General features: G+C 40.5%; 1 protein-coding gene across 1 annotated transcript in view; it reads right to left on the minus strand.

Moving 5' to 3' along the window:
• Positions 1–9,728: 9,728 nt before the first annotated feature.
• CYB5R4 (cytochrome b5 reductase 4) overlaps positions 9,729–17,741 on the minus strand; it is a 190,635-nt gene continuing 182,622 nt past the window's right edge. Inside the window, exons 15-16 of the mRNA XM_077487313.1 lie at positions 15,282–15,446; positions 9,729–13,367 (exon numbers count right to left, since the gene is read on the minus strand). Of these exons, the coding sequence (XP_077343439.1) occupies positions 13,313–13,367; positions 15,282–15,446 (220 nt within the window). The 3' untranslated portion in view covers positions 9,729–13,312. The remainder of the gene's footprint in view (positions 13,368–15,281; positions 15,447–17,741) is intronic.

The following is a 17,741-nucleotide window of genomic DNA, read 5'->3' on the forward strand; positions in this document are numbered from 1 at the left end:
TAACTAGCTTTCGTAATGGAGACATCACTCAAGTCTTGTACGTCACTACATTCGTAATTGGTCGCCAACATTTGTGTGACTGTGTGTATGCAAGACAAGTTGGAGCCAAGATCCACGGTTTTATTGTCAGAGTCCAGTTGTGTGTACAGGACATTACAGTCAAAATCTAACTCCTTCCAACCCTCATCTAACCTTATCCAGCCAGGCTTTTTTTTTTCCTTTAAAAGTGATCACTGGTCCAGATGAGTACATGGACAAACAATTCCTCCATACATCAACAGGTGCTGGCCCGATCCGTGATCGTGGCAATCCAGCAGTAAAGATGAAAGGCTGAACACATATCAATGGTGGGGTGGATAAGACAATATTTATTGAAGTCTTCAAAGCATAAAATATACAAACATCACAGCTCCATACCACAGGACAGTTGGCAGTTAATGCATTTCACATGAAAGGGGCTTACTCATTATGAGTAAGCACATTCTGTGTGAAATGCGTTAGCTGCCCTCCCAAGGAGGGATTTCAAAAATGTTTTCAGACCCATAGAAGTTTCCAAAAATCACAGCTCTTTATGCATTTCAATGCTATAGTGTTTGAAGATTTGATCAAAAGGTATCCATGTCTTAGCATAAGTTGAAAAACTTTATAAAAACTTTATAAGAACATTGGTTCAACCTGCACGTTAATATTATAAAAACTCTTTTTATATGTGACAGATGCTTTTTATTATAACAAAAAAAAAAAAAAAAAAAGCAATAAAAGTTATTCCATAACATGTTGGAGAATACATCCACTTGTCTTTCTTATCCCCTGATGATTTTTTTTTATTGGTGCTTGTGTTCCTGAGTCTGCACATCTGCTGTGATCATTGTGCAAGCCTCTGACTCGCCTTGTTAGATTAAATCAGCCATGCAAGATCAGCCATAACTTTATAATCGCTGAGGAGTAATGTGAATTACATTGTTTATTTTGTTACAATGGGTGGAATATACATTATATTACCAAAAGAATTGGGACACCTGCCTTTACACGCACATGAACTTTAATGGCATCCCAGTCTTAGTCTGTAGAGTTTAATACTGTGTTGGCCTACCTTGCACAGTGATAACAGCTTCAACTCTTCTGGGAAGGCTGTCCACAAGGTTTAAGAGTGTGTCTATGGGAATGTTTGACCACTTTTCCAGAATGGATGAGCGAGTTTGGGGTGGAGGAACTTGACTGGCCTGACCTCAACCCAATAGAACACCTTTGGGATGAATTAGAGTGGAGACTGCGAGCTAGGTATTCTTTGCCACATCAGTGCCTGACCTCACGAATGCACTTCTGGAAGAATGGTCAAACATTCCCATAGACACACTCCTAAAACTTGTGGACAAATCAATATTGAACCATACGGACTAAGAACTAAAGTGCATGTGCGTGTAAAGGCAGGCGTCCCAATACTTTTGGTAATCTAGTGTATTAGGCAAGTGAACATGTCTCTGAAATTCAAGTGCTGAAAGCAGAAAAATGGGCATTGCAATTTGTTGTGTATGGGGCTGTGTAGCCATAGACCAGTCAAGGTGCCCTTGCTGACTCCTGTCCACAGACAAAAGTGCCTACAATGGCAATGTGAGTATCAGAACTGGACAACAGAGCAATGGAAGAAGGTGGCATGAACCCCGTTTTCTTTTACATCATGTGGATGGTCGGGTACGTCAGTTACCTGGGGAATCATCTGATTAGACAAACTAAGGGTGCATTCACACCTGTGAACCCACCTGACACTGTTTACATGAAATTAGCTGCGAGAGGCAGCCTCATTGAAAGCAAAGGGAAGGTGCCGGCATCCAGGTATGAGCGCTCGCATGTGACTGCTGCATTAGCAATTACATTTGAGTGGCCATGATTAGCTACAGGAGCTGGAAACCTCCTATCACTTTCAATGGGTCTGCGTCTTGCAGCTAATCATTGGATACCCCCCTCCGCATTTGCAGGTGTGAATGTACCATAAAGATGGCTAAATGAATGCAAATGCATCTAAATACTGTTTTTAGGTCTTGATCTCATGGGACATATGAATTTGTACACCATGTGAAGGCCATGTCTACCCACACGGGGATGCACAGGTGTTCCGTCCATCCCTGTGTAGGCAGTTCCATTGCTGTTAAATGGGACGCAGCAGCTGCACAGAGACGGAGGCTAATTCCAATATGACTTCTGTGTGGGTTTAGGTGCACGGCCCCAAATGCACCCAGAAACATTCAGTTTGTTACTCTCACTCTATATACAGATTTATATGTGTACGTGTTCTATTTCAAGGTTTTCTGAAATCAACAGCATATGTTATTATACAGGATGTATATAGCGCCAACAGTTTGCATGCTATATGTTGTAACATATGTATGCTGTATTATTTTTAATTCTATTAAAAGATTTAATTTCACAAATGATATGCACTCAAGCTGGCAAAAATATGCAAATTGTTTATTGCCATTTGTGGCACTGTCAATTTTGTGTACACTACTGATGCCAGGCTTTTAGAGAGCAGGTGGCATAATACACTAGCTCTTAAACCATTGCCTCCTCCTTCCTTAGTCACCTTGTCTTCCATTCTCTGTCATTTTAGAGCTAATTACAAGGATTTTAAAAACCATTACTTCTAATTAGCAAGCTATGTCAAACCATTTAACACAAACCTTGCCATATTTATAGTTTTTTATTTTGTGTGCAAGTAGGTTAAAGTCATGTGTAAGTGTAAGCTGGCCATAGTTGGATTCTTGTTTTCTTTTGATCAGTCAGCTGGCCGATCAAAAAAAAAAAAAAAAGAAAAGAAAAAAAAAAAAAACCCGGTTCTCCCATCCACACATTCAAGGTGGATGAGGGAATCCTCCCCACTGTGCTATTGTTATTCTGAGAGCAGTGACTCCTCCACTGTCAGAATACATTGGCAGCGCAGATCGAGGCAAAGTTTTCCACAAAAAAAGTCAAATTGCGAGTAGTCACTCCATAGTACAACTATCATATAAATGTACTCACTGAGGCCAAGATGCAGAGAGCGGTCGCTGTTGCGACTCGGCGCAGACCACCCCTGAAGGTGGCACAGGGGATGGTTGCACCAAGAGGCTACCAGTAGGACAGTCACTTGCTAGTAGATCAGCAGGTAGCTTGAGCAGAGCTGAAAGGTGATATCCCGTGGAAAGGTCCAGAAGCAATGGTAGCAAGTCCGTAAGGCAAAGGCAGAATCCAGGAGACAGGCCAGGGTTTAAACACAGTCCAGATCAGAAGACAACAAGTACGAGGAACGCTGAGATAGAAGGATAATCCAAGACAAGCCAGGGGTCGAACACAGGAGATAGCAGGTAAGTCCAGATGCAGGCTGAGGGTCAAACACGTTCAGAAAGTGGGAGTCCAAGGTCAAACCAGAGGTCGGGTCAGGAGAAGATCAGCGAGGTCGATGAGGCAATCCAGGTCACAACGGGTAATACAGGTCACAGGAACAGACGTGGGAAACACAGGAAGCTGAAGACAAACCAGCAGTGTGTTTGGATGACCTCACTTCCTTTATAGGTCAGCGATGGGTCACACCCTGTGAATGTGTGCTTTCATTTATTCCTATTGCACACAGCTGTGCGCCAGAGCGCTTTACCCATGCGCATCCTATGACAACAACGGCTTTTGAACTGGAACAATAATATGAGTATTAGGGTGGTGCTGGGGACAGAGGAAGAAGCAGCATGCTCTGCACTTACCATAGAGCAGAAGGAAGACAGCTTATGTCTCTCCATGAAGTGCAGAGCCTTCCTCTGTCCCCAGCACCATCCTAATCCTCAGCTTCCCTGTCCCCTGCCTGCTCCCTCCACTGCAGCCTCTGCACAAAGGGGGCAGGACACACTCCATACAAAACAAAGGAGCTGCAGCTCTTTCCAGCAAAAGCCGGGAGCAGCCTCTGCATTGTCAAGCGGCTCATTGAATCCAAGGGGCGGTTGTGTCCAATCCACCATTGATACTGCCACGCCAGGAGTACCCTATTATTCAAATAGCCTACTATGGAGATGGAGTGTGTGCTCGTTCGATCTCTGTAATTTGAGATCCACGTTATCTGGTAAGAGGCCACTCTTTCAATATAAGGCGCACATTTGAGCACTGGAAAACTTTGAAGTGGGGTTTTTTCCATAAGCACTGAACACATTCTCACTTTGTAATCCATACAGCCTTTTCTTGAACAGATATGATCTATGATGGACTTTAATGATTGAGGCTGGGTTTACACTAACTGCAGCCATGGCACACAGCAGGGGTCTGGTGCATCCCTGTTCACTGCTTCAGGTGCGAATCAGGCTTGAATATTTGTCTGAATTCACACCTGATATGGAGCCAAAGACGCACAGGACCCTTTTCCAGTGCGCTCCGGAGATGTGTGAACCAGTCACAGTCTCCTGTCATGCGAATTGGAAACAGGGAAACCCGCATCCAATTCAAAACAGTGTAAACCCAGCCTAATTTGTATATTGGTGCACATTATCAAATATTGCACATTGATTCATTTGCACATGCATTTTATTTTACATATTTATAAGAGGGCCCTCTACTGTGTGTGCAGTCGCTGCAGCAATGCCTAACGCCGAAATCCACCTTGTGGGCATGTCACAGGCGGTTTACAGGCAGATGGAATTCCTGATAAATTTCAGTCAACTCATCACTGGCTCTGTATGACAGTCTGAAATGGCCACAGACCCTTTGGCCTGCTTTAGCACATCTTCCGACTCTGGGTACCTGCTTAAGAAACGCTGCACCACCAAATTGATGACATGTGCCAGGCATGGCAGTAACACACAATATACTATGTTAAACGTGCACCAGCGCACTGAAATATACTATTCAATCAACGCGCTGCGATTCTAAACCAACCTTAAAGCGCCTTCTAAACAATTACTGTCTCTCACTCTATAATGCACTTAAATCATCAAGTGCACACTATACCAGTGCTTATAAAATAAACCCGTATGTGCAAAATGATAAAGAAATGAAAATAAACAAACATATAAAATATTATCAACTTCTTATCTCACATTAAATCACACCTATCCCAAAATCAGTATTCATGAAATAAAGTGACAAGTGAACATATTTGAAATCATACAATCCTTGTTACATCCTCAAAGAAAAAGGAAAAAAATAAAAGAAAAAAATAGGCCACTTTAAAGCATTGTATATGTGATCACCACTCCTTCTGTGCAATCCTTAAAAGTGCTCTACTACTACAGAAAGTGATGACACCCCACTCGTGCTCCCCTTCTGGGTGTGCTTTCACCTCTATGCCAGTGACCTCACAATTAAGTTTGGCCAGTGCTCGCTTTTTAGTGACCGGCGGACTAATGCTCTGTAAAAACAGTTACAATTGACTACAGTTTTCTTTCGTTTTTTTATGTGTTGGAAGGTTGGAATGTTAAATGCAAATAGTTTTGAGGCATGTTTGTGATTCATTTTCTACACAATTAAACAATGGAATGAACATTTTCCAAGAGTGGTGATTTCATATTTTTTTGCCAGGGGTTGAACACAGTGGCACAGTTATATGGGTGCGTGTTAAGATTGCGATGGTAATGATTTTTTTTTTTTACTACGGTAAACAAATAAATGTTTATGTCCTTAACAGAAAAGGCATGTTTAACTAGTTCCGAGCCAGCCGCTGCAGTTGCACTGCGGCAGGTTGGCTCAGCTGGGCGATGCGATGTTACCTTATGTCAGGTGCGCGCCCCCCTAGGCTGCCTTGACAACCGTATTTGCTTCAGAACCGATCAGTCTCTAGGCCCAGGCCAATGATTTCTGGCCTGGACCTGGTGATCGGTTCTGGCGAATTAAATCTTTCCCCTGCCTGTGGAAGTGTCAACAAAGGCAGGTGAAGTGATGTAATCTCCCCTCGTGGAACTCTTTTCCGTTTCATAGAGAGGAGAGAAGACATACAAATACTACACTGACCCAGTACACATAGGCACACACATAGGCACACTTGTCCCCCCCCCGATCACCGCCCCCCCACCTCCCAGTTAACCCCTTCACTCCCTGTCACAGTGTGGCCCAGTGCAGTATTCATATTTTCCTTTGATCACTGTACTGGGGTCATTTGTGACAATAATCATTGTTAGGGTACTTAGTAGCAGACCCAGATAGGTCTAGGGACCCCCCAATAAAAGGTTTAACCCTTTGATCACCCCGTCACCAGGAGGTTGTGCTATCTGGGCATTTTATGGCCTACGAAACTGTGATAGGTAGTGAGGAGTGAAATTAAAAATTTACTCCCTTAGAAATCCTGACGGCGGTGATTGGTTTTTGGGGTCCTGTTCACGGTTAGGCGGCCAAAAAGTATCACACATGAGCTATCCCTGTACTCAGGAGAAGCAGCAGAATGTATTTTGAGGTGTAATTCCACATATAACCATGGCATGTTTGAGCAATATATCATTTAGTGACGAGTTAGTGTAATTTTCTTTTTGTAATTTTTCAATCACTTGTGACAAAAAAATAAAATAAAATAAATGGGCTCAACATGCCTCTTAGCAATTTCCTTGGGGTGTCTACTTTACAAATTGGGGTAATTTGTATTGCCCTGCCATTTTAGTACCTCAAGAAATTAGATAGACAGTCAAACTAAAAGCTGCATAAATTCCAGAAAATGTTCCCTAGTTTGTATTTGTAGACACTATAACTTTACGCACATAAATATACGCTTATTGACTTTTTTTTTTTTACCAAAGACATGTGGCTGAATACATTTTGGCCTAAATGTATGACTAAAATTTCATTTATTGGATTTTTTTTCCAACAAATTTTCAATATTTTTCCGTTTAGATCGCAAAAAATAAAAATCGCAGAGGCAATCAAATACCATAAAAAGAAAGCTCTATTTGTGGGAAAAAAAGGAAGCAAATTTCTTTGGGTACAACATTGCATGACCGCGCAATTACCAGTTAAAACAGCACAGTGCCAAAAAAAGGAAAAAATGTTCTGCACATTGAGCAGCCAAATCTTCCGAGGCTGAAGTGGTTAATTTAAAACAGAATTCCAGTATTTTTTGCACTTATTAAAAATCTGATTCGCCACAAGATTACTTTTATTGGCGGCAGGAGAGGGGGCCCCCCTCCTGCCACGCTCCGGTGCCCTCCGCTGCTTACCGGAGCCGTTGGTAGCGGCGGAGGTGATTGGATGCTCTTCCTTGCCGAGTATGGAGACGAGCGAGGGGAAGATGGCCCCCACCTGTCTCCATACCATTGCAGGTCACTTCTGCCCATAGCTCTTAAAAGGGGACATTTCTTTTTTGAATTTTTTTTTTTAAATGACTTTTTTTTTTAATTGCATTTTAGTGTAATTATGAGATTTGAGGTCTTTTAGACCCAAGATCTCATATTTAAGAGCTCCTGTCATGCTTTTTTTCTATTATAAGGGAGGTTTACATTCCTTGTAATAGGAATAAAAGTGACACATTTTTTTTTTCTTTTAAAAGAACAGCGTAAAAATAAAAAATAAAAGGTAAAATAAGAAAAAAAAGTTTAAACGCGCCCCATGCCGCCGAGCTCGTGTGCAGAAGCGAAAGCATATGTGAGTAGCACCCGCATATGAAAACAGTATTCAAACCACACATGTGAGGTATCCCTGTGATCGGTAAAGCGAGAGTAATAATTCTAGCCCTAGACCTTATCTGCAACTCAAAACATGCAACCTGTAGAATTTTTTAAACGTCGCCTATGGAGATTTTTATTCTCTAGGGTGTAAAAAAAAAAAAAAAAAGTATAATGTTTGGGGGTTCTAAGTAATTTTCTAGCAAAAAAGGTTTTTAACTTGTAAAACAACAAATCTCAAAAAGAGGCTTGGTCCTAAGTGGTTAAATTTGCAGCTGTGCCTCAAAGTCACACACAGACCCTGCCCTTTTTTCCTTGCTTTTTCACTGATGCCTATGAGAAGCCTGTCCCCTTCTATAGCATAAACTTTACACACTTTGGTGCCTCAAATGTTAGACCTTTTTCTGGGCATATTTGACCCGCTGACTATAAATAAAATCTTTCCCTATCAGCTCTAGCTTTTGATATACAGCACAAATGCCATATACCACTCTTTGTTTTGGTCGCCTGCCAAAAATCAAGATATAAATATGGCAAAATACATCAGGATGAATCAGGTAAAATCATTGTGAAGTAGCCATAATCTCTATGGCGCTCGATCTACAAAAATGAAATTCACACTTTAGAATCCAATGTTAAATTACAGCTGGAAGTACGTAAACACTCTCACTATATCTGCTAACTTGTAAGTAAAAACACAAACTAGGTAACAGAAGAACAAGTTGATCAGCAAGTTCTTTTCAAAAACGGACTAAAGAAAAATATAAATTCAACCATTTCTAAGAAACTAGAACTGTTGCAGTCCAGCCAATGCAATTTTCTGAATTGGTGCCCTAAATAACCCAAAGAACAGGTCTAAAGAGCAAGGCATGAAGAAAAAAGATTTTTATTGTTCGGCTGTGAAATTGGCGCAGCTGATTAACCTCCCTGGCGGTATGATTCATTCTGGTTTTAGGTGCTGAAAGCGGTACAATTATTTTGCATGGAAATTTGGCGTTTTATATTGTAGTCCTGTAATTCTTAGGAATAACTCTCTTAAATCTGTTAAGACCAGAGTCTAGCAGACATCCCGGGTATGATAAAGTTTATAATATAATAATAATAAAAAGTATTCAATAATGTAATCAAATCCAAAAACACTGAAATTTGCTCATTTTCAGAATTGTCGCTGTCATTAGATTTAGTGTTTGATGACGAATTTCCCCACAAATCGCTATCGCTCAATTCTGCAAGTGATTATAATTTATTATCGCGGTTTTCTAGTTGGTCTAAAATCACTTTTGACATAAAGGGACACTTTTTGGTTGCTATGGACAATCTCCAAATTCCAGGCAGAAAAAACAGTATTTATAATATAAAAGTGCATGCAGGTCACTGGACAGACCACTAGGGACAAAGGGGATGTGTAATTTTTTATACAGTACTGCAATCTGTAAGATTACAGTACTGTGTGTGTTTTGTGTGTTTTTACTTTTTTGAATTTGGCGCCGATCTCCGCTCCCGTGCGCCGTAACGTCGCAGGGAATGGAGCTCTGCAGCATTCGGGGACTGTGTGAATCGAGCGGAGGACAGCTCGATCACACAGCGCGGAGGACATCGCTGGATCCAGGGGACAAGGGTAACTTCTCCCTGTATCCAGCGATGCGATCCAGAGTCTGGCTCGGGGTTACCGCTTATGGTACTGAAATTCCAACCCGAGCCAGCCTCGGGATTACCGCTAGGGAGGTTAACCCTCACTGTTAAACCCACATCATCCTGTGAAAGCTTCTGTCTTCAAAACACAGTAAGCACAATTGATACCCCAGAGAAGGAAAAGACCACTGCCAGAACAGCCCAGAAGAAACTCAAGGGACACCCTAAGACAGATAAGAGGTCCTGAGCTGTCAATATATGGGCATGACGCAATGCTAGACCTGGTGCTGGATAGTCTGAGTGGGTGCCCTATAATTGCACCAACTGGGAGCTGGAAGGTACACATCAATACTGCTACACCATTCAGGACACACAACTTCCTAAACTCCATTTCTTACATCATACATTTGTAGTTATGTGCATGGATAGATAGATAGATAGATAGATAGATAGATAGATAGATAGATAGATAGATAGATAGAGACATTCACTCATCAATTAAATATACAAAAGTTTATTGTGCATTTAGCTATAAACATTTACACTATAACATTGACAATGTTTTTTTTCTAGTTCCTGAGATTTCAGAGTTTGAGTCATAGTAACAAAATTCAATAAACTATGTTTAGCTATGATAATATATACTAATGCAAAAAATAAAAAAACTCCCCTCCCTCTAAACGCTTATCAATTCTTTTTCTAGTTCCAGAGTTTCTACAGCTGGAAGTCATAGCAACAAAATACATTAAATTTGAATTGAACAAAAATGTTTAGCTATGATAATTTATACCAATGCAAGTAAAAATATTACCCTCCCTAAAACCTGCTGGCAAAACAAAGCTTTATAATGATGCTGAATGAGTTCAAAATTGTAGCACGAACTAATGTGATATAAAATGGGCAAATTCAAAAATTTTAAACAAAGTGTTTGAATGTGCTTTTTTTTCCCTAAAAGAGAAACTGCTGGACTTTTATATATTCATTTTGTTTATTAGAAGCAATTTTTATAGCACTGACAATTTATGCAGCTATTTACATATTGTACATTCACATTAGTCCTTGTCCTCAAGGAGTGTACAATCTAAGGTTCCTTTCTAATATACATACATGCACACACATACCAAGGCCAATTAACCTACAGCATGTGTGTTTGGAGATTGAGAAGAAACTGGACTATCCTGCGAAAGCCCATGCAAGCACAGGAATGTGCAAACTCCATGCAGAGTGTATCTGGACTGACTGGGATTGCAGTGACTGAAGGCAAAAGTGCTTACCACTGTGCTGCCCAAAAAATTATGCAAAATCTTGTAGCAAGCAGAACCCAATCGTATTCTCCTGTCACTGTCAAATGGTGGTTATGGTAATCCCAGTACTGAAGCAACTTGTTCGAGGAAGATCATATATGTCCTTGCCCATCATTCTCATGGCCACCCATAGGATTTCTCCTACTTTTCCTTAAATTATTACAGGCACTGTTGCAAGTCAGTCTGCCTTGCTACAAGGGTCATCTAAACCCTTGATAGCTGCAAAGTTACACAAAACAGCATACCCATTATCAATGTAGAAAAAAAATGTCACTTTACTTTAAATCTACTTTTTCTGAAAGCAAGTTATAATTTAAGGCAGCACTCTTAAAGCTGAACTAAACCCTCATAACCGTTTTGCATCCTTGGTGGTGCCATCTTAGCCTTAATGTAGATCTGGAGTCGCCATAGTGTTTCACAGCTATGACAACCATCCGAGGGCTTGAAAGTTTGGCTGAGGGTGGACATAATCACTGACAACTGTGACAGACACTGACTGTCACCAGAGACATGCATTCAATGTAGCATACACTGGATGCACTAATAGGCATAAATATAAATTAAAACAATGCAGAAGACAACATTGGTATATTTGAATAACGCCTTAATACCATTTATTGAACATTTCTAACTTGAGAATTCTTTTAGTAAACAGTTAAATCTTTTAGTTTAGTTTAATTTAGTTCTGCTTTAACCACTTTCCAACCACAATACACACACACACATATATACACACGTTGCGTTTTCCAAGTGGTTTACCGTGTGTTTTCTTCTCTTGAAAGTGCTCCAAGTGGCTCATGAGCCCCTGGAACGCTTTAAGAAACAGCAGGAGGGGACATTCCCCCTCACGCCACTCGCTGGTGTTTTTTAAGGAAAAAAAAATATGATTTTATTATTTTTTAAAGCGCCCCCATTCCTCAGTCATTGCGCGGAAAAGCGAACACAAACGCAAGTCGCGCATGCATATGTAAACTAGGTTTTCCCCACACATGTGAGGTATAGCTACGAATGTTAGAGCAAGAACAATAATTCTAGCACTAGACTTCCTCTAAATCTAAATAGGTAACCTGTATAGGCATTTAAAGGGACGCCTATGGAGATTTTTAAGTACCGTAGTTTGTCGACATAACACGAGCGTGCGTAATTTTACAAGAAGAATGGTGGCTGGACCTCAAGCATATCACAGTAACAACATCCCCATATATATGTTCAGAATAAAAGCTGGTAGTAGATAACTTACATGCTGTACCACCACCCTGAAAACAGAATGGAGGCTTGACCTTAGGCATGTAAGATAAAGATAAATGTATGGTCAAGCTTTATCTTACAGGCCTGAGGTTTAGCCGCTATTCTGTTTTCAGGGTGGTGGCACCAGATCTAAGTTAGCTACTAACAGCTTTTTTTCTTAACATACATATGTAGATGTTATCACTGTCATATGTTTGAGGTCCAGTCGTTATCCTTCTTGTAGTCTGGCAGCATCAGATGGTGATGCGACTCAGCAGTATATGTCATAGCTTTTTAACTTGTGGGCGACTATGTGTGTTTTTAAAGTTTTTTTATACTTTTAATCTTTTGTTGAAAATAAATTCTACACTATAAGCCTTTTTCTCTCTGGCATTGGTGGATGCAAGTGAGTTTTCCAATTGATGTTCATGTACAATATTGGACAAACCTATATATCCAGCGAATGCTGCATGCACCCATTGTGAAGATGGATCAGAGAGTAATAAACAAGTTTTGCTGCACTATATGTTAGACAGCAATTGGTTCTGGTGAGTTCTCCTTCTCTATGTTTGGAGGAGGCATAAACACCAAGCTGGAGGTTCCCACATAGTCGATTATTGTTGTTTTCATATGAACTTTACTATTTGTTTATGCTTTAAAGGACTATTTTTTGGGCACCACGTATGCGGTGTAATACCATGTCACTCCAGTTTTGTCTATAGTATTGATTGACAATATTCACTTTAATTCAACACTTATTTGAGAGATATGAAATTATTTCACTATTTAGAGTGCTGCATTTACCTATACTTATTGTTTTGTGTCTGTATATCTACACATATTGCATGCTGACACACAATCTCTACACGATTCTTTAAAATCACTTTAGCTCTTGCTATAGAGACAGTCAGCATTTATGTAACAATATTTTATGTCAGGTTATGAAGGACTGAGAAATCAGCCACAATTTTAACTAAGTTGATTTAATATTTAAGTGTTGTGTGATGTCTACGAGTAGCCTTAGACACAATCCTACAACAGTTTGACAGTATATGACATAACAATGAATTTAAAACAGAAGATTCTTCGCATTCTGAAACTTTGACTGATAAAATTTGAGCTGATAAAATCAATTGCATATTTGCTACTGCGTTCTGCTGATGGCAGAAACTTGGAACTGTGTGCTACAGATTATATATAGAATTGTAAAAACGAATGACAGGTTAAAAAACAAACCTTCCTAAGTGCTGGTCTTTTCACCAAGTAAAGTTTCGATATAATGCCCTTTTCTCTGAACTACTTATGAAGATTCCAGATAATTCCTGTATATCTATGAAAAAGCTATCAGCATGCATATATCAAATACATTGCCAAACTATTCAACATATTCTTGTTAATTTATTAAAAGAGAGCAGAACCATTATTTTGAGATATGAACTTATGTACAACAGATAGGCGTAGATAGCTATATGTTCTTCATCCAGCGAATATTGGTATGCATAGTGATCGAATGCATAGGTTTTGAGTCACCAGTCACTACTATATGAATGCTCATTCTCTGAAAACAAAAATGTCCTTCTTGGAAAAACCAAGATCTTCCAAAGACCTGCAACAATGTAAATAGGAAAATCTGTAAGTCGTCCATGTAAACAGCTGAATCTACCTTAATTATGACACTCAATCTTCACAATACAAGCACAAATGAAGAAATACTTTATTGTGATATCCATTTGAAATAAAGGCACATTTTTGACAAACAATACAATGATTTAAAATATAGCATTTCAGCGAATCTGCAACCTCCCTGGTTCATCAAGTTATCTTAAACGGTCAGTGGCAAAAACTGATATTTCACATATGAAAAAAAGGACAAGTTCAAAATCTTGTGGTGCATTAACACGAAGCATGTAAGTAATATGCATTACTTCTCGTGTTAAAAGAGAAGAGCAGGATATGAAAAAAAAACATGCATACTATCCTAGATGGCTGCAGCATCAAACCAAAGCTGTAGCTGTCCCCCACTTGCTCCAAGACCGAGAGCCAAACGATCACATGATCACTGATTGCTCAGTTCTTGGTCTTCAATGAGCAGAGACTGTCAGTCGCTGGGTCTCTGCTGTGCCCCCCCAGAGCTCACTGCAGCACTGGACTGTGGAGAGAGTGGAAGCAGCTGAGCTAAGACTCACAGCCTGCCACTGAAGGACTAAGCCAGCTGCCAGTCAGGCATCTGGGCGGATCCCAACATTATTGTTGGGATCCCTGCAGAGTCTAGACTGGCTCTGTGACATGAGTCCACTGTTAGCTGAATCTGGGTCACAGGAGTACAGTACCAAGTGCACACCTTTGACCCAACATGACGAGTATGGCCACAAGAACTTTGACCCTAATGTGAGCTGCATTAGGGAAGCCCAAATCATTTGAATGGGCTTCCTAGTGCACTATAAGTCACCAAAAAGATGCACGTACGTAATTTGAAAGTGTGTACATTAAGTAAGTAGTATATTCATTATGGTGCACAAATGTGTTGGCGTACCCTTAAGAATCAATGGCACTACAGCACATCAACATGCAACACGTGTTTGTGCATTCCTGCTGGAAGGTGTGAATTGAGCTTATCAAGGGCAAAAGGTTGAAAGACCCACAATTTTTTCTGGGTCTCTCTGGGATGCCAGTAGGTCCTTTTGTGAAGCGCACTTTTCACTTTCTCTTAATTGATTTTTTAATTGATTTTATAATATGCAGAGCAAAAGGGGGCACAGTGGAGGTGATAGACTAAAAAAAAAAAAAAAAAAAAAAAACAGCAAGCGCATCGAAACTATGCAAGCACATTTATTAGTACATAAGAGGGCTTGGAAGTGGAGCTGGACATTTTACAATGTATATATAAAGAAAAAAAAAATATCTTCAGACCTGTAAAGCACCAGAAAGAGTAGTGATGCAGTGAAAATTGCAATAAGCTACAGCAGCCAATCAGTTTATGTAGTCAAATCAGTAAAAGATGAATTGTTTGGTTACTTAATTTCATAGATTGATATAAACAATGTAAGGCTGCTTTCAGACATATGCGTTGCGGTTTGACAGCACTGCGGGAGCAGCGCAGTATACCTGTGGGTTTGGTGTGGGTTAGCTGAGCTGTCCCATAGAGTTTCTTAAGATCCTGCAGTTTTGGTGCTCTTTCTGAAAGCACACCAAAACTCCTGCATGCTGCACCTTTGGTGCACTTTCAGAAAGCGCACCAAAACTGCAGGATCTAATAGAACTCTATGGGAAAGCACAGCTATCCAGCACCAAACTTGTAGGTAAACTGCGCTGCTCCTGCAGTGCGGTCACACCATGCTGCATCAGTCTGGAAGCAGCCTTGAACAAGCTTACATACATGTAGGTGGATGAGAGGAAGAACAGAGCCCTGTGTTACATACAATATTGAGCAACTGTATCATTAATATTATATTTGACTGGGTAGCAACTTATCCAAAAAGCAAAATTGTTCAATTACAAAAAAAACGATCCCCGAGCTTACCTATCTGCTTGTTCAACAAATCCATTTGGACCACAAATGCAAATAAAAATTTTGGAATCTTCTTTACTTCTTTGAATGGACTCTGAAAGTAGTGAAGTTGATATTTGCCCTTTACAGCCAGTCCATGAATCACTTGGTTCCGAGAGTACAAACTGGGTTTCAAACCTGTGAAAGAGGCCAAAGTGAATAAAACAAGTTTCATCATGGATTCAAAGAGAATGACTTACACACTTTCCTGAAACCACAACTTTCTATTAGAGTATGTGGGGAAAAAAAACGAAATCTATTTTCAGTATGTTTGGCATCATGCTTCACTGTATACAGTTTCCTTAAAGCAGAGTTCCACCCAAAAGTGGAATTTCCTCTTTAACCACTTCAGCCCCAGAAGGATTTGCCCTCTTAATGACCAGGCAATTTTTTGCGATACGGCACTGCGTCCCTTTAACTGACAATTGCACGTGCAACGCTGTACCCAAACAAAATTGATGTCCTTTTTTACCCACAAATAGAGCTTTCTCTTAGTGGTATTTGATCACATCTGCGTTTTTTAATTTTTGAGCTATAAACAAAAAAATACCAACAATTAAAAAAAAAAAAAGGCTATAATACATATCAAAAGAAAAAAAAAGGAAAAAATAAGTATTAATCAGTTTAGGTCGATATAAATTCTTCTACATATTTTTGGTAAATAGGCGTATACTGATTGGTCTGCGCAAAAGTTATAGCATCTACAAACTACAGCATAGATTTAGGGAATTTTTTTTTTTTTATTGTTTTTACTGGTAATGGCGATTTTTAGCGGGACTGCAACATTGCAGCGGACAAATCTGACCCCAAATTACACTTTTTGGGGACCAGTGACATTATTACATTGATCAGTGCTATAAAAATGCACTGATCAGTGTAAAAATGACACTGAGAGGGAAGGGGTTAACATTAGGGGGTGATCAAGGGGTTAAGTGTGCTCCCTGGGTGTGTTCTAACTGTAAGGGGGATGGGCTTACAGGAACATGACAGAGATAGCTGTTCCCAATCACTAGGAAGAGTAGCTCTCGGTCATGTCATCTGGCAAAACAGTGAATCGTCTTATTTACATAGACACTTCCCCGTTCTGCCTCTCCTCACCGTGATCGCAGGGCTGGCATCGAGTCTGCAGGACCCGCAGTCACGTTCCCGCGGCACGCGATATCCTCCCTGCACGGATTGATGTACAGGTACGTCAGTTCATGCAGGAGAGACAACCTGCCGCAGTATATCTGCATCAGCTGGTCGGCAAGTAGTCAAGGACTCCTAACTCCTTGACATGCCACATTTGGCATGTAATTTTTTGGGGGGGAGTGGGTACACAGTTTTGACAGGTACCCAGCTCCCACTTCCACTGGGGCCACCTAGGCAAATCGAAGAGATGTTCTACTCTCCTCCTCCCTCCCTGCAATCTTCTGGGACATGTCACAGGTCCTAGAACATTGCCCGGCCACTGAGAAGGTGCAGCCTGACTCGCACATGCGCAGTGCGCACCCAGCTGTGAAGTCGCAAGGGTTCGGGCGGCTGAATCGTGGGACAGGTGAGTGTGTGTTTATTAAAAGTAGCAGCTACACTTTCTGTAGCTGCTGACTTTTAATAAACACAAAACTGTGCACTCCGCTTTAAGCAAATTATTTTTTGTGAACCTAATCTAATAGTTGGTGATCCTGCCAGTAACAACACTTCCTGTTGTAGGCTGACAATTCTAAGCTATTGCCTCGTAATTAACATCAGCATTGGCTAGCTTATTTCAGTTGCCCATTGGGCTAAAACCGCTAAAGTGTTACTAAAAACACAGGACCCTGCATTCACTATATTTGGTTTCCCAAAGTACACAGAACATGGAAATGCAATTGTTTTAGTAAATATAAATTGCTAAATAACCTTTTTCAATCAGCATTATATAGCAGTCCCATGAATTCTAGCAGTCCCATGAAGTATCTGGTTAAAGCTTGCTGGAGGAGTTTTAATTCTTCTCTCACTGTCCTATGAGACTGCAGGACCCCTGATCCTCTGTCTGGATAGTGCTGATTGGCCCTGTGCTGACCACATGCACCCTCAGAAAAAAAAGTCTCCCCAGCAATACACACCAAACTGAGCACGTGCAGAGTGTCCTCAAGGCTCTGTTCCATCAACAGATGTATTGGGGACAGTGGAAGAAGGGGAAGATCAATAAAGACAGGATCAAACACAATGCAGAAGATTAACCCCTTAGGTTCCACAGTGAGTATACCAAGCAGTACAGACTGATTTTACTGTTGTGGGTTTAGTAACACTTTAACCTAAAGGTGAAAACTAAAACCTCTAATTATTGATCTCAAAGAAGAACTGAAGCCTGATAGCTGTGCCCAAAAAAAGGTCAAGAGAAGAGAAGAGAAAGAAAAATAGTATTATCCATGGTCTTTCTAAGACCCCTTTCACACGTGGGGCCATGTT

The sequence above is a fragment of the Lithobates pipiens genome, unplaced genomic scaffold (genome assembly GCF_037356315.1).
Source record: "Lithobates pipiens isolate NorthernLeopardFrog02 unplaced genomic scaffold, aLitPip1_a1.2 Scaffold_18, whole genome shotgun sequence".
Classification (NCBI taxonomy): Eukaryota; Metazoa; Chordata; class Amphibia; order Anura; family Ranidae; genus Lithobates; species Lithobates pipiens.